At 43.8% G+C, this 25,092-nt stretch overlaps 1 protein-coding gene across 1 annotated transcript in view; it reads right to left on the bottom strand.

The window, feature by feature from the left end:
- Positions 1–25,092, bottom strand: part of KHDRBS2 (KH RNA binding domain containing, signal transduction associated 2) — a 510,624-nt gene that overhangs the window by 379,885 nt on the left and 105,647 nt on the right. Inside the window, exon 3 of the mRNA XM_084812352.1 lies at positions 17,580–17,696. Within this exon, the coding sequence (XP_084668478.1) occupies positions 17,580–17,696 (117 nt within the window). The remainder of the gene's footprint in view (positions 1–17,579; positions 17,697–25,092) is intronic.

Genomic DNA, 25,092 nt, shown 5'->3' on the forward strand with positions numbered 1-25,092 from the left:
GCGTTCCCTTTTTTTTGCCATAAATATTTACATAGGCTATTATGGGAAAAAAAGGGGGGGAACGCAAATGGCGGCCACTACGCCATTTGCGTTCCCTATTTTGGGTGGGGCATAATAGCCTACGTAAATATTTACGTAGGCTATCACAGCAAAAAAAAAAGGGAACGGAAATGGCAGCCGCTGTAGCTGCCACCATTTGCATTCCCGTTTTTTTGCCATGATAGGCTAAGTAAATACTTACACAACCTATCACGGCTTCTGCAGGGACGCAAATGGCATCCCTTCATTAGCCGTGATAGGCTGCGTAAGTATTTATGTAGCCTTTCACAGCTATAGTGATGAAGGGAATGGCGGCCTTGGCCGCCATTCACAGAGCAGTGCGAACGGCACCGGGTAAGTGTCCTGTTTCGTGCGCCTTTCACGGGGTGGGGTGGGGGCTTCGTTCCGCCATGGATTTCGGGGGGCTGAATGCCAGTGCATTCGGCCTCATTGAGATCCGTGGAGGAATTCTCTGACATCTGTAGCACAAGGTTCTTCCCCCACTAGCTCCTGTCCCAACCACCATGGAAAGCTCTGGGGAGACTCTTCTTCTGAGTTCAAAACAGTGACCTTGGAAAAGGGTCAGGGAAAGAGGAAAGGGTGGGGAGGGGAGAGATATGGATCCATTGGGTGCACAAGCCTTTCTGTGGCCCATCCTGCCCAGAGCAAGGTAAATCAGCTAGATGGGCTGAGACAGGTCCATCTAGTTAAAGTGCTTCTTAAGATGGAATGGGAGGTGAAAATGCCTCTGTCCACCTGTCCTGCCTGGCTCTTGCCAGCGGGGGTTTGGATGGGTAAAGAGCTCCAGTCTTGGAGCTCTCTGTCTAAGGAGCAGAAATCCTTTAAGATGGTGCTCTTAAGGTTCTAATTACTTGGTCCCCAGGATTGTGCAGATCTGAGATTTCTCTGGGCTACTTCTCACAACAAGACAGTCCATCATGGGTTATTAAATAACTCATGATGGCACAGCTCATCGTGGGTTATTTAATCACAGTGAGCCACAGCACCCATGGGCTCCACGTTGCATGGTCAATCCTCACTTACGGGTTGTTGTGTTGTGTGAACCCAGCAAGCATGGGTTATGCAAGGGTTAAATAACCTTTGCATAACCCATGCTCACTGGGTTCACACAACACAATAACCCTTGAGTGGGGGTTGGATATGTAAAGTGGTGTCCATGGGCACCATGGCTCATCATGGGTTAAATAACCCATGATGAGTCATGCCATGTTGTGCCAACCAGGTCACTGACTCTGCAAGATAGAACCCCCTAAAACTCTCACAAGCCCAGGTCCATTCTTGGGCACGTTCACACATCATGCTAAGCCATCCTGAGGAGTAGCCATGGTGGCTGGGTGGCTTGTCTATTACTCCCAACAGACAATCTCCCGCTATGCAGCTTCCTGTGGCTTGTTTCTCCCTCAGTCCCTCTCAGTCCCCCAGCTTGCTCCCGGCCCATATGCCAAGGGTCTGTCCAGCAGAAATCCTCATTTCCTCATTCCCTGCATCAGCACTCTTTCTGCAATTGGCTTGGTGTGGTTGGTGGCTGACTCCCCCCCCCCCATCAGATTACAAAAAGGAAATAATTTTCCAAGCTCTTATGAACTCGGGATGGCATTAGGGAACTGTTTTGTGTGTGTGTGTGTGCTCTTGCTCAAGAACATGAAAAAACACTTGCAGGAGCGCATGAGTAAAAGAGCACCTGTCCTACCCTTATCCCCCTCTTGTCCACATCCTCTGCTTCGATGCTTTACTTCCGCTGGAGTAAGAACACCAGAAAGTGTTTGTAAACTTTTGTTTGTTTGTTCTTCCTGCCATGAAATTTGCACAATTTCCCCTCCGTTCTACTGCTCTGCTATAAAAATTGTGCAAATTTCCCCTTTTTTCTTGCTAGTGCTGCCACCAATCTTCATTCCTTCTCAGCTTCAGGATGGATGTTTTTTAAGGGATCATGAAGAAAGGGCACGAGAGAGTGTCCCGAACAGATTCACTTAAAAAAAAAAAACACCCCAAAAGCCTGTTAGGTTTGCTCCTGTGCAAGTGCTGTTGTCAGTTTCCTCCCCCCATTCGACACTTCCCTGAACTCTGGCAGCTGGACAGAGTGATGGGCTGTGTGTGAGTAATTACTGCTGGTGCAGCGGCCCCAATTGCTCCATCAGGTATGGAAATATGCTGAGTGGAGGGAGGAAACTGACAACTGTCAGTTCAAGGCCTAATAGTGAGAGGATGACATTGACAAGTGGGGGTGATTGCCCACCTCCTTTGGTGCTCCTTTTCAGAGCAAGTACTTTGCTTGCGTTTCAATACGTTTTGATGCTTCCTCTGTGTGCAAATGGGTTTGTATTTTCCTTTAGTAATATTTCCCCCCCAGTCCGTCACAAGTGTGCACATATTAGCCTGTCTGCTATGAGCAGTCTCACCTTGTTAATATCCTTGTATATTATAGCTTTGGGAATTCACTGTGAAGGGAAGCTCCAAAATGGAATATTACTTTATTATCATTTATTTCATTCCTATATCACCCAATAGCCAAAACTCTCTGGGTGGTTCACAACAATTCACAGATTTTCACAGATTTTTACAATTTTATACAGTATAAAAATTTAGAATATACAACATTTTAAACAATTTAAACAGCTCAAGGTAGGTAATATACAAGGAAATTGACAAGGCAAGACTGCACATAGTGGACAGGTGAATCTGCTCGCTTGCAAAGGACTGGTTAAAATACTAATAATGATATTACGAACCCATTTGTACAATTCAGACATGCCGAAAAAATAATAATAAAAAGGTGGTGACCAAGTTACGGTCTTTCCAAGGCGCCATTTTGGCATTGCTAGTGGGGCAGACATCAATGGGGAGGGAGAAAGGAGGCTGGAGGCAGCACGGGTGAGATTGCAAGGAGCCTCATGGGCTTTTTTGCTGCTCTTGCCAGGCAGCTCTTGGGACAAGCCACGCCGCTGGGTTCGAACAAGCTGCTGGGTTCAAACAAGCCACCCTCAGCAACCCTACCACAAGCCATGGGTTCTCCCATGCTTAAGAAACCATGCTGAGTCATCCACGTCAGGTTCACGTGTCACGGTAAGCCACGCTGACACTAACAAGGCTTACAACCCACTGTAGCTTATGGTTTCATGTGAACTCAGTCCTTATCTCACTGCAAGCCTAAGGTCCAGTAGCAACTGAACAGGCCCAACATCTCACACCTGTTTTGTTCTTGCAACAGCCTTATGGTTGCCCTAGGTCTTCTTCTGTCAAAGCTGAGAAATACAAACGTCTGTTCTAACATCAGATTAGAAGGAGTTGGATACTTTAGTAATCAACATTGTGTTACACCAGTAATACCACAGGGCTCTTTGAAAGCATCTGTTCCAGGATGATGCTATTATTTGCCAAGTGTTCCCTTAGAACAATATAATTTTCTAGAGAACTAGCCCTGGAGTATGCCGTTCCTCAGAGAAGGTTAAATTGCCCTCTTGGTTATTCAGTTTTGAAAATGCCACCACTAATTGCACTGAAAAATTATAGCACTTCATGAATCATTTCAGTAGGAAGCATTTAAAGTGAAGCAGATGGCTTAATCTCTACAACAAATCTAGCATCATCCAGCCTTACAGCCAGGCCCAGGAGTGGAGACTACACAACAGGGACTGTAAGCTCTCAGAGCCAATAGGCAAAATGTGTAGTTTGCACTTGACCTTCACTCACCCACACTACACCTAGAAACATCTATTACAACAAATTCTCTTAGTAGTCAAGGAAGATGATGACTAAACATTGACAATATTTGAATATAACACAAACAAAACAGGTATGGAAACACATGTATAAAGTCCTCTCTGTTCTAACACTCGATCAGAGCCAATACGTTTTGAGGAGTGAAAAAACAGCTGCTCCCATCACTGATACTTTTGGATTTTAAGAAGAAAACACTTATTTCTTTCTATTTTTATTCTTGCCAAATGAAACAGATAAAACCTGTTTTGTTCTGGAAGCACAAAAGCCAAAGATCTGCACAGCTAGTTGCACGTGCCAAAGGACCTTTGGAATTGAATATCTTGAACAGCAACCCTCCATTGCCACATACCATATTTCCTTTAAAACTGAATTTCCACTGGAGTTTGTGATATGTAGAAATGCAGTAAGCATTCTGTATGGAAATCAATGAAGACAAAAGTCTTCATTAATTCCAATCGCCTGCATATTGATGGACCAACAGCAACCTACTGCTGAAGACACTTGGTGCAAAAGGGCCTTCTTTATTTGCCCCCATCAGCTGCTTTCCAGCATACCACTTGTTTAAATCTGCAGTTCGAAATCACTGGAGATGTGCGTGTTGCCACTGATTTTAATAAGTACACTAGGGTTCTGTGAGTATTTTCCCCCTGGGTACACACAAAAGATCTCAAGATTTTGTTTTACATGCTACTTTTAAAGGTTTAAAGATTTATATTATGTTTTATTGTGTTGTATTTTATGCTTTTAATTGTTGTGAACTGCCCAGGGAGACTTGGCTGTTAGACAGTATATAAATGTAATAAATAAATAAAATAAATAAATATGATTTTGCAAGCATTTGAAGGAAATACTCGCAAAAGCCTGGACATTTCTGAGCCAAAACCCAGGGATTTTTGTGTATCACTGATGAAGCAGCATCAGCAAAAGAGTCAGCTGTGAAAGAAGGAAAAGGCAAAAACTTCACTAGGCATGCCTAAAAGCCATTGGGAGTACCTAAGTAGCTCTTTGAATCCTGGCCAAAAAAGACCTGTGATTCACTCACCCTTTTTCTTTGGCACCTCCAGAACCCACTAATGTCATTTGATCATTCATTTACATGATTGCAGAGTGTAATTGTGTTCTTTAATAATGGTAAAAGATTTTGAAGGAAGGTACCCTATGATGATAATGTTGCTCATCTTTGGATCTATTTTCTACAGGAGCCCTTTGAAGAAATGGATATAAAGTACATGAGGAAAGGCATTCCAGCTAACTACTTCCATGTAATGTGCCGATCTTATTTAAATCTCTGATTTGCTTTTGCTTGGATAGCATGCGGGCTGATCATTTAATTTTGCTCATGTGTTTCATGAGGATTTGCGTGAAGTGCTTACTTAAGACACTTGGGCAGCAGAACAAATTATTACAAAATGTCAGAGGCTGCAAAAGCATCGTGTCTGTTGAGATAGTAAAAACATTGGGTTGGATCCAGACAAAGTTATGCTTTAGTCCCATTGCGATCAATGAGACAAGTTGCGGCTTACTTAAGTCTGATTGATTTCAATGGGACTAAAGGGTGATTAACTTACTCTGAACCCAACCCATTGTCAATATATCAACTTTATGTACACCACAGCAATAATGTCTGCAGAGAGAAAGCAAAACTAAAACTATGCAGAGAGAAATTATATAGGAATCAGCTTTTCCATCAAGTTATTTTCCATATTCAAGTTCTTGGATTGCATATAAATTCTTTGTTCTAAAACCGCTAAAAGGAAAGTTCTGAAAGAGCTTTAAGGAAAAGAGCTTTATCACTGAGGGGGATCAATTTATTTCTGTACAGCACAAGGAATATGACAAACCCATGTTTAAGGGATTACAGAGTTTATTATTTATTATTATAGACCTTATTACTGCAAGCTTTTGAAGAAGTTCAGGATAAAATTACCTTTAAATGGAAAACAGATTAGGTGTTTTCAGAAATATAATTGATTTTACAGAGTCTATACACGTTTATTTGCTGCATTTGTATTGACCTCTGCTTTTCAATAATCAAAGTAAACAATGCAATAGTTTATAAATGCATTATGAAACTGGTAGGAAAACAGAGCTGGATTTAATACAGTGTGGCTAGCATCTTGTGTAAAGTGGGGTTCAGCAGGACACAACTGCCTTGCTGATGATGGCCACTGTTTTAATTCATTGGGGTTGTCCCCTACTCATGGCAAATCTGACTCATTTTCCAAGTGGAGAAGTTGACCAAGCCACCTGAAACATTCCAAATGTCACTTGGGAGCCAGTGCACTGAAATTCCATTTAAATTCAAAAGTCAGAAACATCTACACTCAAAACGCTGATGGCTTTTATAAACACAAGAGGTCATGGTTAATGTGATCATCTAGAAGTCTTTTAAAACATATTGAACCCCTATGTTACCTTTCCATTTCCCTGAAGAAGAGCCCCTAAGGTCTCAGAATCCATTAGGTTCTTTTACTTTTGTTTTCGTTTTGCTTTTACTATAGATGAATAATATTACATTGTGTCTCTAGGTTGGTTTTTTTTTTTTGCTTCCAGTTTCCATAAACCTGATGATCTACCTAAAGAGCTGCCAATGTAACACCTGGGAATGAAACCATAGCACATAGGATTTAAAGAGAGGCCATTCCAAACATTAGTGGCACAATTTCAGATTTTGCCTTATTGAGTTCTCAATAAGGCAGTGTGATTCAGCAAAGGCCAAAGGCTAGCTCACTTCTGGAAACATTTTAGGTTAAATAACACTGTAAAAACAAAACAAAAAACAACCCAGTATATTTTGAAATATTTGTCATGATTATTATTTTTTATACTTCACAATAACTTGGTGTTGTCAACATAAAAGAGTGACACCTCCCCCATTTTTTTTGGCAAATGGATTTGTGCCTTTGACATGCTTATTTAATACAAGGTCCCACTGAATTGTTTGTACAATCAACACTCAGAGATCTGGTTTGCACGACACAAGAAGTAGGTGGCGTGCCTTGTTTGTATCAGTGTGGCTTGTTGTGACATCCGAACCCTGCGATGACACAGCGTGGTTTGTTAAACATGCACAAGCTACCCTGAAAACCCATGGCTTGTTGTTGGGTTGTTGAGGGTGGCTTGTTTTCAAAGTGGTTTGTTGTGATGTGCGAACCTGGCGGCGTGGCATGTGAGTGGCTTGTTGGCACGGCTATGGAGCTGCCTGACAAGTGTGGCAAAGAAACCCTGGCCACTCGATGCTATCTTGCAACTGCTGCCTCCCTTCTCCCTTGTCAGTGCTGTCCGCCCCTCCACTGATACAGAAATGACTCTTTTTCTTTTTCTTTTTCGCTGCTTCACAAGTGATGGGTTCACAATCTGACTTTTTTAAAAAAAATTACTTCCAAAAAATAAAACAAACTGCTGTGAGGTATGTAATTTTTGTACCAACTTATACATCATAATCACCGTCATAAATTACAAACCCATTTGCACATTTGTGAAGGACCAAAAAAAGGGGGGGAGTTGCTAACGTAATAATTGCTCAGAAAAGGGGTAGCAATCGGGGGGGGGGGAGTCAGAAAACTTTCCCTGCATAGGGAATACGAGGATACAAGAGGAGTTGTGCCACAAAGGCCCCTGGGATACATGCCTGGAGCAGGCAGGAGGACTAAGGGGAAATAAGCCATGGCAAGCCCCAATATGCCCGATCGTCTTTTGGGAGTAACGTAGGTTAGGAAGTGAACAACCAACTCACTATAGTTTAGTCTCAGCATGGGTTATTGTGGTGTAGAGACCTGTGCAGAGATGAGAACCTTTCTATGTGTGTGTGTGTATGACAAAAGGGAGCTGAAATCCCCCATCAAATTTGGGGGCAGGGTGTGTGTGAAATTAACAAATGGTCAAAACTCACTGCTGCCAATGGAAGTCCTCTCCACCATGTTTTTCCCCATGTAACATTAGCTGATGATCTACTACAGAAGTTTCTGGGGAAATCAATGGCTGCCCCCACTTTTCCCCCCAGAAGCCCCATTAGAGTAATGCTCTGTCATCACATAGCATCACTCCAGAGGTTTGCTTGTTTGTTTGTTTGAAGGGGAGAAGGTGGCTGCCTGGGGAGGAACTCTGGTGGCAGCAGTGAGTTACCCCCACCCTTAATTTTGCCATTCCAAAATTAGCTAAGATGCCACCCCATTTTGACACTCACAACAGGGCGCACTTCAGCTCAGGCCTAGTAGAGACAATGGCCTCAGGTGTTCCTGAGGCATGTGCTCTAATTCAGGGGTGGGTAGAAGATAGATCTCCAGATGTTTCAGACTTCAGCACCCAGAAGCCCCTGCCAGCATGGTCAATGGTAAGGAATTCTGGGAGTTCAGGTCCAAAACATCTGGAGGTTTACTTTCTGGCTACCCCTGGTCTAGAACACAGGGTAGGCAGACCACTTCTTGGTCTCCCTAAATGGCACCTCTTCAGCAACCGCCAACTACCACAGCTATATTCCTCTAAAAAGGTAGCATGGCAATAACATATAGAGGGGTATAGCCATCAGGCCCAACTAGTAGAGTGCGGGCAACAACAACATCATCAATGTGAATTTCTGAAAACAATTATTTATTTGCATGCATAAATATGTATTAATGACATATAATTAGTAACCAAAGATATGCCTTGGAAAATGGAGTCACAAATATAATTACTAGTGATTACCTTGGAAAACATTTTATATCACACATGAAACCTCTGAGAATGCCTACAGATAATTGCACTTATAATCGAATTTCATTTGTCTATAGATTTTTAATTGCTCTCTTTCTTCACTTTATTTCAGGCTGCTTGATTCTTCTTAATGCTGTGATATGAAGGCAGGGTGGAGACAAAGGAGGGGAAGGAATGGTAAGTTGAGCCATTTAGCCTGACTGTGTTTAACCTTATCACTTCAACTGCTGAAGAAGGTGCTTATTATGCATTTGCAATGCCAGCCCGGTCCAGGAATGACAAGCTTGAAAGACATCATATGAGACAGTCATGTAATCAGAGATCTCAGGATGGAGGGTCCGTTATTTCCACCTGTCATAAGTCCTCAGTGGGAAATGGCTGTTATCTTCCAGTGGGCACAATTCCCTCCTGTATTCACCATGTTAAGTAAACAACTTACATACTCTGCAATTTAGGTGCTAAAAGTTTTGAAGATCGGTGATTTCGGAACATGCCAGCATTTTATACCTGCAGTCTCATTCTTTCCCTCCAAGAAGTCCAACATCTCTGTAATTACTTTAGATCTGGGCTCCCCAACATGGTACCAACATGGTACACTCTGGACACCTCCCTTGATGCCTGTGAGGTCCCCTCCCCAGCCAATTAAGTGTGCGTGCGTGCATGTGTGTGCGTACTGTGTGCACTGCAGAGGGAAGTATGGTCCTCCACTCACCCACCATCTTTGTTTCCACAGAATGCCTCTGGGCCCACTTGGACCCAGATACGTTGTTAGGAAATAAAGAAGGGAGGTGGTTGGGAGCTAATGCTTTTATCTGCACTCCACCCAGCCACCTGAAGGGGGAGAAAGAAAGAAAAAGGCTGATGACACTTGGTGGGGGGAGCACGCAGATGGTGCTGAGGACTGCAGAGCACTAATGTGCCCTTGAGAGCAGCAGGTGGTGTGTGGAGTGCTGGGGGGGGGGGAAGCAGCAGAGTAACCTTGGGAGTAGCAGGGTGGTGCATGGAAGGCTTGTGGGGGGGAGAAGGGAGGGTCTTGAGAGAAAGAGTGATTGGAGGTGAGGGGAGTTGGCTGATAGAGAGAAAGAGAAAGAGTTAGGTTGGAGAGAGTTGGCTGGCAGAAAGAGAGAGAGAGGAGAGAGAGCGCTTGCCTTGAAGGAGAGTGGGTTGGCAGAGAGAAAGAAGAAAGATTGGGAGATGTTGCCTTTTGTGAAGTGGGTTTCTGTTGTAATAGAAAACTGGATTCGTAGGAGTGGTTTTGTATGTTGGGCCTCAGCAGAGATGTATGAGAATTTTCTTCATGGGGTGAACATTCAACATATTTTTTCAGTTTGGCTCTGAAGATTTCAGTCCATTTCCTCCCACTGATGTTGACTCAGTTTGTACCAAGTCAAGCCAATATGTGGATTCCACTTTTTTTGTTTTTGTTTTAAATGACAGCAATTTGGGCAATTATTTTTCTTTTTGAGGGGATCTTGAAATTTGCACAAATTGAAGAACATAGGGAAAACCACTAAACCATTCAGGTATGACCTAAATCATATCCCTTATGAATATACAGTGGAGGTGAGGAATAGATTTCAGGGATTAGACCTGATAGACAGAGTGCCTGAGGCAGCGATGGGGGAGAATTTCTCCCCAAAACTTCAGGGGGCCGAGCGCCAACGCATTCGGTCCTCCGAAGGTTGTTTGGGGAGAAATTCTCCGCCCCCCCGCCCCCCCCCCGGGATGGGACTTACCTTTCACGAATGTCGCTTCTGGCAGCGGGTCCTGGTGGCAGTTTGGCAGGTCTTCGTCAGGGGCAGGTGCGGCAGCCGGTCTTTTGACCGGCTGCCGCCGCCGCCATTACAAGAAAAGTTAAAAAAACAACAACACGCTCCTGTGATAGGCTACGTAACGATTTACGTAGCCTATCATGGCTAGATTTGCAAAGTCAGCCGTGATAGGCTACGTAAATCGTCACGTAGCCTATCACGGGTGACATAAAAAAAAAAAAAAAAGCGCGTACGCTAATGGCGGCCCCCATAGGGAGCCGCCATTCGCGTTCCTTATTTGGTCCCTGTAGTAAAGATTTACGTAGACTACAGGGAATAATTAATCTACGTAAAGATTTACGTAGACTACAGGGAATAATTAATAAATAAATAAGGAATAGACTATTTTCACCGTAGTCTATGTAAATCTTTACGTAGACTACAGGGACCAAATAAGGAACGCGAATGGCAGCTCCCTATGGGGGCTGCCATTTGCGTACGCGCTTTTTTTTTTTTTTAAAGTCACACGTCATAGGCTACGTGATGATTAACGTAGCCTATCACGGCTGACTTTGCAGATCTAGCTGTGATAGGCTACGTAAATCGTTACGTAGCCTTAGGGATGGGGGAGAATTTCTCCCTGAAACTTCGGGGGGCCGAGTGCCAACGTGTTCGGCCCCCCGAAGTAATTTCGGGGAGAAATTCTCCGCACCCCCCCACCCCCCGCACCCCCCCACGGGACGGGACTAACCTTTCCCGAATGTCCCTCCCGGTGGCGGGTCCCAGCGGCGGTTCGTCAGGTCTTCGACAGGGGCAGAGGTGGCAGCCGGTCTTTGGACCGGCTGCCGCCGCCGCCATTCCAATAAAAGTAAAAAAAAACAAAACGCCCCCGTGATAGGCTACATGACGATTAACGTAGCCTATCACGGCTAGATCTGCAAAGTCAGCCGTGATAGCCTACGTAAATCGTCACGTAGCCTATCACGAGTGACTTTGAAAAAAAAAAAAAAGTGCGTACGGCTAATGGCAGCCCCCATAGGGAGCCGCCATTCATGTTCCTTATTTGGTCGCTGTAGTCTACGTAAAGATTTATGTAGACTACGGCGAAAATAAGGGCAAGCCTATTTGCGTTGCCCTTATTTTCACCGTAGTCTATGTAAAGATTTACGTAGACTACAGCAACAAATAAGGAAGGGGAATGGCGGCTCCCTATGGGGGCCGCCATTTGCGTACGTGCTTTTTTTTTTTTAAAGTCACCCATGATAGGCTACGTGACGATTAACGTAGCCTATCACGGCTGACTTTGCAGATCTAGCCGTGATAGGCTACGTTAATCGTCACGTAGCCTATCACGGGGGCGTTTAAAAAAAAAACAACAACACTTTTTATTTCGCGGCCGGGCGAGGCGAGGCGCCTCCTCCCCGGCCTGAATTTCAGCTGGGTGAGGCAGGAAGCCTCCCCCCCCGGCCTGAATTTCGGCCGGGCAAGGCGGGAAGCCTCCTCCCCGGCCTGAACTTCAGGGGGAGCAGCGAAGTGCCTCCTCCCCACCGCGAAGCAAGCTGTGAGACCAGGTAAGTGGCTTTCGTGCACCCCTACATAGCCTATCACGGGGCTTTTTTTTTTTTTTTTTACTTTTCTTTTGGAGTTCGCAGCCGGGTAGACGGGGCACTTCTCCCTGGCCTGAATTTCGGCCAGGCGAGGCGGGAAGCCTCCCCCCCGGCCTGAATTTCAGCTGGGTGAGGCAGGAAGCCTCCCCCCCCGGCCTGAATTTCGGCCGGGCAAGGCGGGAAGCCTCCCCCCCGGCCTGAACTTCAGGGGGAGCAGCGAAGTGCCTCCTCCCCACCGCGAAGCAAGCTGTGAGACCAGGTAAGTGGCTTTCGTGCACCCCTACATAGCCTATCACGGGGCTTTTTTTTTTTTTTTACTTTTCTTTTGGAGTTCGCAGCCGGGTAGACGGGGCACTTCTCCCTGGCCTGAATTTCGGCCGGGCGAGGTGGGAAGCCTCCCCCCCTGGCCTGAACTTTGGGGGGAGAAGCGAAGCGCCTCCCCCCCACCGCGAAGCAAGCTGCGAGACCAGGTAAGTGACTTTCGTACATCCCTAGCCTGAGGAACTCTGGACGGAGGTCCGTAACATTGTTCAGGAGGCAGCAACGAAATCCATCCCCAAGAAAAAGAAATGCAAGAAAGCCAAGTGGCTGTCTGATGAGGCTTCACAAGTCGCTGATGAAAGAAGGGAAGTGAAAAGCAAGGGAGAAAGGGGAAGATATATCCAACTGAATGCAGAGTTCCAGAGAATAGCAAGGAGAGACAAGAAGGCCTTCTTAAATGAACAATGCAAAGAAATCAAGGAAAACAACAGAATGGGAAAGACTAGAGATCTCTTCAAGAAAATCGGAGATCTCAAGGGAACGTTTTGTGCAAAGACGGGCATGATAAAGGACAAAGAAGGCAGGGACCTAACAGATGCAGATGAGATTAAGAAGAGGTGGAAAGAATACATAGAAGAACTATACAGGAAAGAGCTTAATGTCCCTGATAGCCATGATAGTGCGGTCACTGAATTTGAGCCGGACATCCTCGAGAGTGAAGTCAAGTGGGCCTTAGGAAGCATTAGTAACAACAAGGCTAGCGGAGATGACAGTATTCCAGCTGAGCTATTTAAAATCCTAAAAGATGATGCTGTTAAAGTGCTGCATTCAATATGCCAACAAATTTGGAACACTCAACAGTGGCCACAAGACTGGAAAAGGTCAGTTTACATTCCAATTCCAAAGAAGGGCAACGCCAAAGAGTGTTCAAACTACCGCACAATTGCGCTCCTTTCACATGCCAGTAAGGTGATGCTCCAAATCCTACAAGCTAGGCTTCAGCAGTATGTGAACCGAGAACTACCGGAAGTACAAGCTGGGTTTCGAAGAGGCAGAGGAACTAGAGATCAAATTGCCAACATTCGCTGGATCATGGAGAAAGCAAGAGAATTCCAGAAAAACGTCTATTTCTGCTTCATTGACTACGCTAAAGCCTTTGATTGTGTGGATCACAACAAACTGTGGCAAATTCTTAAAGTGATGGGAGTACCAGACCACCTTACCTGTCTCCTGAGAAACCTGTACGAGGGTCAAGAAGCAACAGTAAGAACCAGACATGGAACAATCGAGTGGTTCAAAATTGGGAAAGGAGTACAACAAGGCTGCATATTGTCACCCTGCTTATTTAACTTATATGCAGAGTACATCATGAGAAACGCTGGGTTGGATGAATCACAGGTCAGAATTAAGATTGCTCGGAGAATTATCAACAACCTCCGATATGCAGACAATACCACCCTAATGGCAGAAAGCGAAGAGGATCTCAAGAGCCTCTTGTTGAGGGTGAAAGAGGAGAGTGCAAAAGCTGGTTTGAAACTCAACATTAAAAAAACGAAGATCATGGCATCTGGCCCCATCACTTCCTGGCATATGGAAGGGGAAGAAATGGAAGCAGTGACAGATTTTATTTTCCTGGGCTCCAAGATCACTGCAGATGGTGTAGCCATGAAATTAAAAGACGCTTGCTCCTTGGGAGGAAAGCTATGGCAAACCTAGACAGCATAGTAAGTAAGAAGCAGAGACATCACCTTGCCGACAAAGGTCCGTCTAATCAAAGCTATGGTTTTCCCAGTAGTAATGTATGGCTGTGAGAGCTGGACTATAAGGAAGGCTGAGCGCCGAAGAATTGATGCTTTCGAACTGTGGTGCCGGAGAAGACTCTTAACGAGTCCCCTGGACTGCAAGGAGGTCAAATCAGTCAATCCTTCAGGACAGGAAGGCCTGGCGTACTATGGTCCATGGGGTCACGAAGAGTCGGACACGACTGAACAACTGAACAACAACAAAATATTTTTTAATATATATATATATATATTGGTGATCTTGTGCAGTTTCAATTTGTCAATCAAACTTGTCAGTCTACCCCGCTCCCCTTTGGCTGGGAAGTGCGGAAATGGAGGATGAAACTGAGAAGTTCGTTGACCAATATGGAATATGGCTCTGCTAGGCTACATAAAGTAGAGTGTGGAGATGATGAAATATTCAAGGATATTGACAAGAGTGGGATATGACAAGAGGGCAATGCATAGCAGACAGGTGAACTTGCAATCTTGCGCACATTCTTAAGATCACCAATAATTTTTTTAAAAAACAAAAAAATTACAACACCATTTGCACCAATCCCCCCCCTAAAATTTGTGTGAATGATAATTTGCACAAATTTCAATGTACACAAATTTCAATTTGCACAAATTCCCTCATCTGAATGTGCAAAATATTTCTGGAAATAGTTAAGAAAAATACACTGCAGTCCACCACCGCTAGGGATGTGCAAACCCACCCCCATTCGGGTTCTCTGGGTGCCCACCCAGCCCCTGACCCTGCTCGCTGGTCCCTGGATCATGCTTGAGCCCCTCCCGCGCTTGGTGAGCCACTCGCACTCAACCAAGCAGCCTTGTCAAGCTCCATTTTTTGAAAAATAAAATGGCGATCACAAAAATGCATGTATTTGTGTAAGCGCAGAAATGTGCATTTTTGCAAAATGTGCATTTTCGAGCATGCACAAATATGCACATTTCTGCTATCAAATTTTATTTTTCAAAAAATGGTGACCGCAGAGCTCGCCGTATGTGTGGGCCACTCGCCGAGTGGGGGCAGGGGGTGAGTGGGGGAAGGGACTTGGTGAGCGGGGCTCAGGGTTGCAGGTGTGTGGGGGTTCCACTGGATTCCCAGACAAAATTGGGCACCCGCACCATTCCTAACCACTGCTTACTGAAACAGAAACACTGTGGAAGCCTGTCAGGCTTAAACAGAACAGCATTTCCAGCATCACACTCATTAGGCCTCAGACCCCAGCTCTGCTTGTCATGTTCCAATCCTGGCAAGTTATTTGTCATTTAGCATCACCAGTTTGCTTTCAGTGAAATGAATGTTTTGTGACTGCCTATGATTCGCATGGCAGCCATTTTGTGAATGGCTATGTCTCCACTGCAGCCATTTTGTGACTGTAGCCATGAGACTTCCTCAAAATTACAAATGTATCACTGGCCCCAAAAGGCAATTCTGTTATCTATGGATGGATACAGCTCCAGAGTGGATATGAATCTTGGAATGAAATTAAATCTTTGTGCTTCAGGTGGGTAACAGCAGTTTTGAGATTAGGTGAAGGGTTCTGTTCTTCATGGTAGTGCAGTCCCCATGTTTGTGTAGTCCGCATTCATTCAAATGAGTCTTATGGCCAAATTAGATGTTCCATGAGAGTTTTGTGACTGGAATTCCCATTTTCCTTTCTTACCAAGCAGCAGTGTATGATAAGGAAAGGGGAACTGGGATGCAGGTGTGGCATGGGGCCTCACATTGTGGCCTAAACCTGAATCATCTCCTAGAGTTGCTATTAGCCACAGAGGGGAAAACCTATGTGGCTATAATCTAGTTCGGCCCCAATGATACAAGGCCTTATCAGAGGGTAGTGTCCAGAGCTTAGCCAACCCCCTGCCCCATCTCTCAAGTAGGCTCTATGTTAGTCCCAGTAGCCACTGACTCCATGCTCACAGGTTTGGTTGAAGACATTTTCTTGCCTGGTGCACACACACCCCAATTCCAAGGTCAAAAGAATTGGATGCTACTTCAGTACTGGCAATGGGACAGCATCTTCTACTACACTGGAGGGCAGCAGGGTAGATTAGGAGCTGCAGGGCAGACTATGTGGCACACACAGCTCTGTCCTCCAGCACCTTACTATTTCTCACTCACTGCTCCAGCTGGCTGCCACACTGCCCACATCCCCCTGAGGCAGCTGCCTCATTCTGCATAATGATAGGACTTACTCCAGAGATGCTATCTGAGTTAGTTATTCCCGGGACCAACTAACCATTGGCTTTGGAAAAACCTGCCCACTCATCGTCATTGTCGTCATCATCATCCAAATGTATTAGTAAACTGACCATAGTACAAAAACTAGAAAAAAAGCTAGTATACTAATATACTATACTAATATACACTCATACTAATATTATCATGTGGAATGTGACATTTATTTTAATCACATGCATTTTAATATGTAGGTTTTTGTTTGAATAAAATGGCAACAGCCAAGAATACTACAGCATTAAATTGACTGATGAAAATTGCAACTTAATGATTCACTTTTCTCTCTCCTAAACCAATTGTTTTCTCTGCTATTGTTGTTTTAACAGCTGAGATGAATGACAGGGGGTGGGGGTGTCATAGAGAAACAAACCAGATTTTGTGAATGCAGTGTCAGAAAAAACAAAGTGGAACTGATAAACATGCCAAGCCTGGGAAACAATAAACAAATATGGACACTGGTTCTGCCTTAGGAAATGTTGCCATAATTTTATACACAGTCACCTTAAAAAGCTATGAAATGTCCAAGGGGGAAAAAGACAAAGGGGAAAAACTATTAGCCAGGCAGATGGTAGTTACAATGCAGTGGAAGTTTCAAGATGTTGTAACTAAGGATATTGGAAAAATCCACAACAGAATCAAATTAGTTCAGATTTCTATAAATCTGACCTGTGGATTCCACAGTGGACTGGTTTTTTCTGAGTTGCATGGATTCTTCAGACTTGTGGACCATTTTTTTTTACTTTCTGGAATTTTATGCAAATTTAGTCATATAGAAATATGTAAAATTAAAAACCACCAGCCAAAAGTGTGCATTTCCTCCACAGGCTAAAGCATGATGCACATTTTCAGGGAATTTGCGCATTTTGCAGAGGATTTACACATTTTGGAGGGTGTTGTGCATTTTAACAAATGTAAATTTGAGCAAATGTGGGAAATTGGCAAAAATACTTTTTTTTTTCTGCCCACAAAAAAAATAATAAAAAATCTGCAAATGAGCAGACAACAGAACAAAAGGCATCTGACAACCCACAAAATGCAAATGGAATGGATGTTACAAAATCTGTATATCCCCAGCTCTGCATTCTACATTCACTCACATCAGCTACAAACTCTAGGGACATATAGCGTGCACAGTGAAATGTTTCACACCTTGTCCAAATGTAAAAGATGCACATATATTCTTAGTCCACTGCATAAAAACATTTTTTAATTGCAACAGTGAAGAATTTCCATGTAAAATATGATCACATAAAGTGGCCATTAAGAACATGAACGTGGAGGGAGTTTCCCCTCCCGCAGTATTCTATCTTCCAGAAAATGGTAACTTTGTGCATAATTTCCTCCATAATTTAATTTCACGAAGTATATATGGACCAATATAATATTCAGAGAATGCCATATTGTAATTATTTCATCTATTTTGATATGATCGAAAATGAAGAGTTGGGTACAGTACCTTGGCTTTGTCTCTCATAGAACCTTTACCCAGGATCGACATTTTCGCACCTGTTTCCTCTTGTAATCTTTTCAAGGAATTTCCTCTTGGACCAAGCAATTTCCCCACAAAATTAAACTAAAAATAAACAGAATAGGTAGGAATGGAAGTTAGAAAAGTTTGTTTCCGTAAATGCATTACATATTGTGGAACACAGTAGAAATATTAGGAAAAACTGATGTTACAATCCCTCAGTTAGGGATGGATGTGCAGTTTTGCTTTCTCCCGCACATTTAGATGTTTTAAATCTCAAGCTCTTTCCATTCCACATATGCAAAAATGCGAAATTTGTTTTTGTTTTGTTTTTAATCAAAACTAAACTAAAAGGAAATTTCTTTCCATCTGCATTGGCTGAATTCAACAGGTACAGCTATCCCATGATATAGAGAATCGTGTTGTAGCTACCTGCCATATAGCTGTTAAAGATGAGGAGCTCTATGCCTCTGCCAAAATTATATTCCGAAACAAAACCAATAAGGTTATTTAACCCAATCAAGGCTCTGTCTCATTTGTCCCCCCCCCCATTTTTTCCCCTGACCCCTCAGAGAGGGAGCAGCTATGTGCTGCCATGCACAAATAACAGATAGGGTTACCAGCACAAACTTAAAATATAGCTTCTTATCAACCTAGAACTTTGGTCCAACAACATTAAATCAGCCATGTTAACACACACACACACACACAATGAGAAAATATATCTAATGAGGAAAAAAAATCAGTTTTGCTGTGTTTTAATCCTCCAAAATCTGGAAGTTCATATTAATATTGCATTTTTTTGACTGTGCACTAGGTCATACCAACTGCCTAAATCAAGAGACAAGTACATACAGAGAAAGCCCATATGTTGGCATGGAGCCATCAAACAGATGGCCAGTAACTCTAAGCAAACATCTTCCAGAGTACAAGTCCATATGGATATAACAAGCTATTCCCTCTGTTTTCAGTCTAGTAATTTCCTGTCAGAATTTGGTAACAAGTTGTGGCATGTAAATAAAGGAATGTAAAGTGTCTTAGCATTAAAATATTTTTTCTGGTTAAAAATAATTGTGCTCAGTCTCCAATGTATCTTTATTTAGGGAAACTTAATGAAGCCCTTCTGGAGAAAAACTGCCAAGTTATTTTCCCTTTTACATATATTAGCATTTTGATTTATGAACTCCTAATCTGTAAATAATGCCGATGTTGCATTGTATTGTTTGTGCATTAAAAAAAAACCCTAAGTAATTAGAGGAAACTAGAATAGACTAAACCTCTGGAACATAGGAAGCTGCCTTCTACTGAGTCAGACCCTGGGTCCATCTAGTCCAGTATTGTCGACACTGACTGGCAGCAGCTCTCCAGGGTTTCTAGCAGGGATTTTTCCAGACCTATCTGGAGACGCCAGGGATGGAACCTGGGACCATCTGCACCCAAAGCATGCTAACAAATATTAAGGCTACAGTCCTGTGCATGCTAATCTGGGAGTAAACCTTAGTTAACTCAGTGGGACTCATGGTGAATTTGATCCCACCGCATATGACATCTCACCCTGTGGAAGTGGGAGGTCTAACACCGGGATTACCAGCCTGCTCCCACCACTTGAGGTACTTCTCCTCTGTTACCTTGGTCCCTCAAGAATACCAGGGCAACTATATTGCTGCTGTATAAACTGCCAGCTTCAGTTGATGTGGGTACTGACCTCCGCTAAGCCACATGGGATAAATAACATTCCACTAACACAAATGTACGATGTGCTAGAGTAATGGGCCTCTAGTGCAATGCCAACAGTGTTAGCTTGCACCATGGGTTTTCTCTTTTCTGGGGAATCCCACCTGTCCTCTCTCTCTCTCTCTCAGTCTCTCTCCCGCCCTTCAATTTTCAAAACCTCATGGACCAATCCCAACCCAGGAACGAAGCTCAGTTACCTTAGAGTTCCACAATCAGTACAGCTAACCCCAGCAATAAATATAATCTGAACATTAATCAAAACATCAGTTCCACCGCAAGACTTACTTCTGAGTAGACATCACAAATTATCCTCAGTGGGTAGGACAGTGAAAGGGGGGAAGAGTAGGGCCCTCAGATGGTGAAGCTATGCAGCTGTCCCAATGCACTCTGTGCAGGGACCGGGGGACTTCCCTAGGACTGGAGATACACTTGTAACCAGTGGCATGGTGGGTGGTGTAGGGACCACCCAGCAGATTTGGAAAAACTGCTGGGGAGGTGACCTCTGGCTAAGAGGGTGAGGAACCTTGTTCAGGCCAAAGAACAAATTTAATCTTGGAGAAGCTCTTGGGGGCCACATTTCATCTCTGGATATGACTAAAGGCAAAGAGGGCAGAGACAAAGGCAAATGGGATGGGGACAAAAATACCCCCCAAATCATATTTTAGTTTTGCTCTTTTGCTGCCAGTAACTAAGCCTCAAGGAAAGGTATTTCAATCTTTTAGAACAGGGACAAAAACTGTACACAAACCAGGTAACCACCAAAAAATTGCTATGTGTGTGTGTGTCAGGTGCAGAACCATCTGGGGAACCTGAGGGGCCCAACTGGGAGCTTAGGATGGCTGGGTTTGCCCTCTGGGCCTGAGATTCCACACCCCTGTCTTGGTCTAGCCATATGCCAAGCAGGACTTCACCATAGGCAGGAAGCTCCAGTGTGAGCAGGTGGCCCAAGAGACAACAGCAGCATGGATAGGGATGTCGGAACTTTGTAAAATCTATCCCACATGTGTTTTGTTAATTATGTGGTGTCATTCGTTCCTGTGTCTACAGACAGATTTGATTTTTTCGTTATGCGGAAAAAATGCAAATAATTCCGTAAGAGGGTTCACAACAATTTACATAATTCTTCTTAGTATCTAATATTTGGCATATTGTCCTTCATTCCATTCAATTTTTCCCCAAGTATATTTATCAGTCTCAGCAGAAACTTGAATGTTTTCCTATGAATAAATTTGCATAAATTTCAGGAAAGTTAAAAAAATAATAAGAAGAAGAAGATCCGAAAGGCCACGGACTCTGCAGGGCCTGAGGGGGGCAGTCCTTAGTGAATTCTGCAGGTCAGATTCTTAAAAATCTGAACTCATTTTGGTCCGTCAAGAATTTCTCCAGCACCCCTAGGCATAGATAGCCAAGACCAGATTCTTGTGTGGATGAGATGGAGGAGATGGCCATGCTCATTGCCCATAGTCACTGATCTCAGATTAATTACTCATTGATTGTAAACATTTAATAAAGATTGTGGCCCTAGTTGTAATCCAGGTCTGGGCTCCACCTCTTTCTTACTGACTGCAAAGCTCTGTACCACTTGCAGCTTCTAACGAGTAAATGTATGCTTTACTGAAGCAAGATGGTTTGCTACCAAGTCTCCATCTGAGCTGCTTTTTAATCCATAACTCTCAATTAATCTGACCCTCAAGCACTAGCACATTGTCACGTGCTATAAATGTAAACAAAAATGCAGATCCTGCAATAAACTTCCACACGGGTCCATTGGGAAAGTTGGGGAACATTCAAAATGTATTCGCAGCTACGACTGCTGCTGCATCCAAAACTGGTGCTGCGAGTGTTTGGCAGAACAGGTCGGAGTAGCTTCAACGGGGGCAGCAAGAAAATGAAGAGCTATGCAGTGCAAGACATCCTGTTAACAGTAGTGTGTTTTTATTAATTACTTATTTTTCAGCCTTTGTACAGCGATTTTCAACATTCATTGACAAAGAGAGATACAATATGAAATGCAATAACCATTTAAAATATCAGTAAAATAAAACTAAAACAAGAATCAGTCAAGCAGCATTTGTATCAAACAGCCACCACAAAGGCTAGCTAGGTAGAAAAGATGAATTTTTGTTACCTTTGAAAAGCAACACATTATGTGGTTTGAGCATCTCCCAGGGGAGGGCATTCCACATAGATAGGGCAATTACTGTGAAGGCCCTGCTCCTACTAGATGCTAATCTTGTATCACTAAAAAAACAAAATCATGAACACGGTCTCACCAGAAGATCTCAAATGTAGGGGGGATGATGTTCCTTGTGATACTTCGGATCCAGACCATTTACTGAGTAGAGCCAGAATGTGTACTGAATGGAATAGTGCTGGTCCAGAATCCCAACACAGCTGCTAAAAAATAGCTATAGTGTAGTCATGTATGTTACAGCTGCAAGAGACCAAACTGCTTTGACTTGGACTGAACTTATGCTTCTTGAGTCTCAAATTTTCATATCAGGACAGAATATTTCATCAAATCAGTGAGTAAAGTATTGAAAAAGGCATTTGGGGAAGGCATTTTATGCACAGGGCATTCCGTCCCCAAACTAGCTTCAACGGTCCAAGCCCAGAGATTCCCTCCAGCTCTTCTGAATCACAATCAGGAACTTCTCAATCCTGTGCAGATAGTCTCTCTCTCTCTCTCCCTCCCTCCCTCCCTCCCTCTCTCTCTCTCTCTCTCTGTATATATATGCAAAAATGAAAGTGACACTGCATGAGAACTTTCAATTCAGTTGCACTTTTTATTCATATTTTTCTTATATATATTCCTAGTAAATTGCACCCAATCACGCTGATCCATGCTTAGTAAATATACAGCAGAAAATTCTCCTATGGATATAGGCATCAATCACATAATCTCATTGGAGAATAATTCACCAGTGAAAGAAAACAGCACCATCTTATTTAAAGTCAATGGAGATTGTTACGCTGCAAGGTCTATCAATGGTTTTATGAAACATTTTTAATTACATGATCAGCTTGTATTATGCATTATATATAACCTGGCTGACATCCAAGTTAGGGGAGACTTAATTATTTCAGAAATTGTATATCAAAATCTAATTAAAGGATGCATTATAATTCACTGGAATTTTGATTTCATCATTAATAGCAATTATAATTAAGGAAGCACTTACATAGCGATTTGCATGTTCATAACGCAAGGAAAACATTAATTTTCTTATTCAAGTCATGTTCGTATTCAATGGAAACTACTTCTTTTAATTTCACTGACGTGCCCATACTCATTAACATAGTTTTAAAGAGACAGTATTTGTTTAAAAGCAGTTGTCTTTGAACTCAGGGAAACTTGTGACATTACTTTCCTCAACATGTTGAGTATGTGTGCAGGTAGGGCAATGACCTGAAAATGGGCACAATTGTGTTCCTTATTATGGCCAGAATTATCTGACATGAGTATAAGACTAGGGATTATAAGACTAACCTGCTGCCGCCTCACTCTCCACTCGCCAGCTCCCTGCGAGCCGTTCCCCCGGATGCGAGCCACCCAGAGGTCTGTGGGCACCCATCGACCAGAGGATGAGTTTGTCCATCCCTAGCCTGGGGGACAAAGCTATGATGGCTTGTGGCAGTGGAGGCCACAAGATGGGAGCTGAGAGGGAAGTGCCATGGCACTTCTCTTTCCCTAGCCTGTCGCCACTGCCAAGCAACCTTGCCTCTCTCTGCTGGGCACTGGCAGAGGAAGGCATGGTTGCTCAGCGGGTGGCAGCAGGATGGGGAGGCTTAGAGGGGCCATGTCAGAACATTACAGGCACAAACACCAGTATTGTTGAGACATGGCCCTTTTAAGGCCCCCATTTGTGTATATGGCTGGCATAGTTACAGAAAAGAACAAGCAGCGTGCCAAGCCGGTCAAGCACTGGGCTCCGTGAACTGGCACCTGGGGGGCTGAGCCAGTGATTTCTCACCAGGTTTCAAGCCCCAACTTGGTACCCACACCATCCCTATATAAAACTCATGTCTTATGATGGTCTCTGGGCCTACTGTGGCGTTCACACAACTCATGCTTACGCCTGACCATTCTGATCATCTTACAAAGGCCTAGTTCATAGTAGGGCTATCCGGACTTTGTGAAATCCATCCTGTGAGTGTTTCATGGACTGTGTGGTGTCATTTGTTCTGATGTCTGTTCATAGACAGATTTGAATTTTTTTTCTGTTATGCAGAAAAATACACAAATAATTCCATAAGAAGATTCACAACAATTTACATCATTTATGTCAGTATGTAACATTTAGCATATTGTCCCGCATTCCATTCAACTTTTCCCCATATATATTTACCAGCAGAAACATGCATATTTTCTAGGGATGGCGGAAAGGACCACCTCACCCTGTCACCCCGCAAAGTCCTACCCGGCCGGATCCTACCTGGCACCGCCAGGTCTGGGTCGGCCGGGCCCATCCTCGGCGGTCTTTGGACGCAAATGGCGTCCGGCGTAGCGGATGCCATTTGCATCCCTTTGGCTTACCATGATAGGCTACGTAAATCTTTACGTAGCCTATCACGGTAAAGAGCAGGGATGCAAATGGCATCCGCTACACCATTTGCATCCCTTCCTCTTACCGCGATAGGCTACGTAAAGATTTACGTAGGCTATCACGGTAAGCCAAAGGGATGCAAATGGCGTCCGCTACACCGGATGCCATTTCTGTCCAAAGACCGGCCATGGCCGGAAGTCTGGCCAGCAGCTCCGCGGACTCGCTGCAGAGTGAAGCTGGCCAGGGAGGATACCGGGGGGAGGACCAGATCGCCTCCCCCTGCCGCAGACCCCCAGCGGAGCCAGGTAGGTGGGGTTCATACACCCTTAATATTTTCCTACAAATAAATTTGTGTAAGTTTGGGGAAAGTAAAAAAAAGAAAAAAAAGATCTGAAAGTCTACAGACTCCACATGGCCCAAGGAGGTCGGTCTGCAGTGAACTCCTCATGTCAGATTCTTAGAAATCTGAACGCATTTTAGTCCATCTCGAATTTCTCCAGCATTCTTAGATCATACATGTTCATATATGATCATACATACATGTCCAGCACTTGATGATCACAACATCCAGTGAAGACTTGCATGTGTGAATGAACAACCACAGACTCAACACTACAGACATAATTTATTTATATATTTATTTAAAATATTTCTTGGCCGCCTTTCAGGGCAGAAGCCCTCCCAACCCAAGGCGGCTTACAGACCATCCATATTGCCTCATATCATTTGAAATTGAATCAGTTCACACATTCAGCTGCCAAGGCCAGCTCACTTGATGGCTGGCAGCAATGTGTGAAATGATTCCATTGAAAAGCATTGTATTTTTAAGAGGATCAGAGGGAATTTGAAAGCAATAATTGTGGTGTTATATAGGTGATGAATCAGTGATGAATAGTATGGTGTCATGGTCAGAGGGTTAAGAACATAAGAGGACCCATGCTGGATCACATTAAAGGTCCACCTAGTCCAGCATTCTGTTCACACAGTGGCCAACCAGCGGGAAACCCACAAGCAGGACATCAGTGCAACAGCACCCCCCTGCCCTATGTACGCCCAGCAACTGGTGTACATAGGCATACTGCCTCTGATACTGGAGGTAGCATATAGCCATCAGGACTAGTAGCCATTGAAAGCCTCCTCCAAGAATTTGTCTAACCCCCTTCTAAAGCCATCTAAATTGGTGGACATCACTACATCCTGTTGTAAAGATTAAGATTGGA

Source organism: Heloderma suspectum, chromosome 1 (genome assembly GCF_057233095.1).
Source record: "Heloderma suspectum isolate Gila_16-S chromosome 1, 16-S_ref, whole genome shotgun sequence".
NCBI classification, from domain to species: domain Eukaryota; kingdom Metazoa; phylum Chordata; class Lepidosauria; order Squamata; family Helodermatidae; genus Heloderma; species Heloderma suspectum.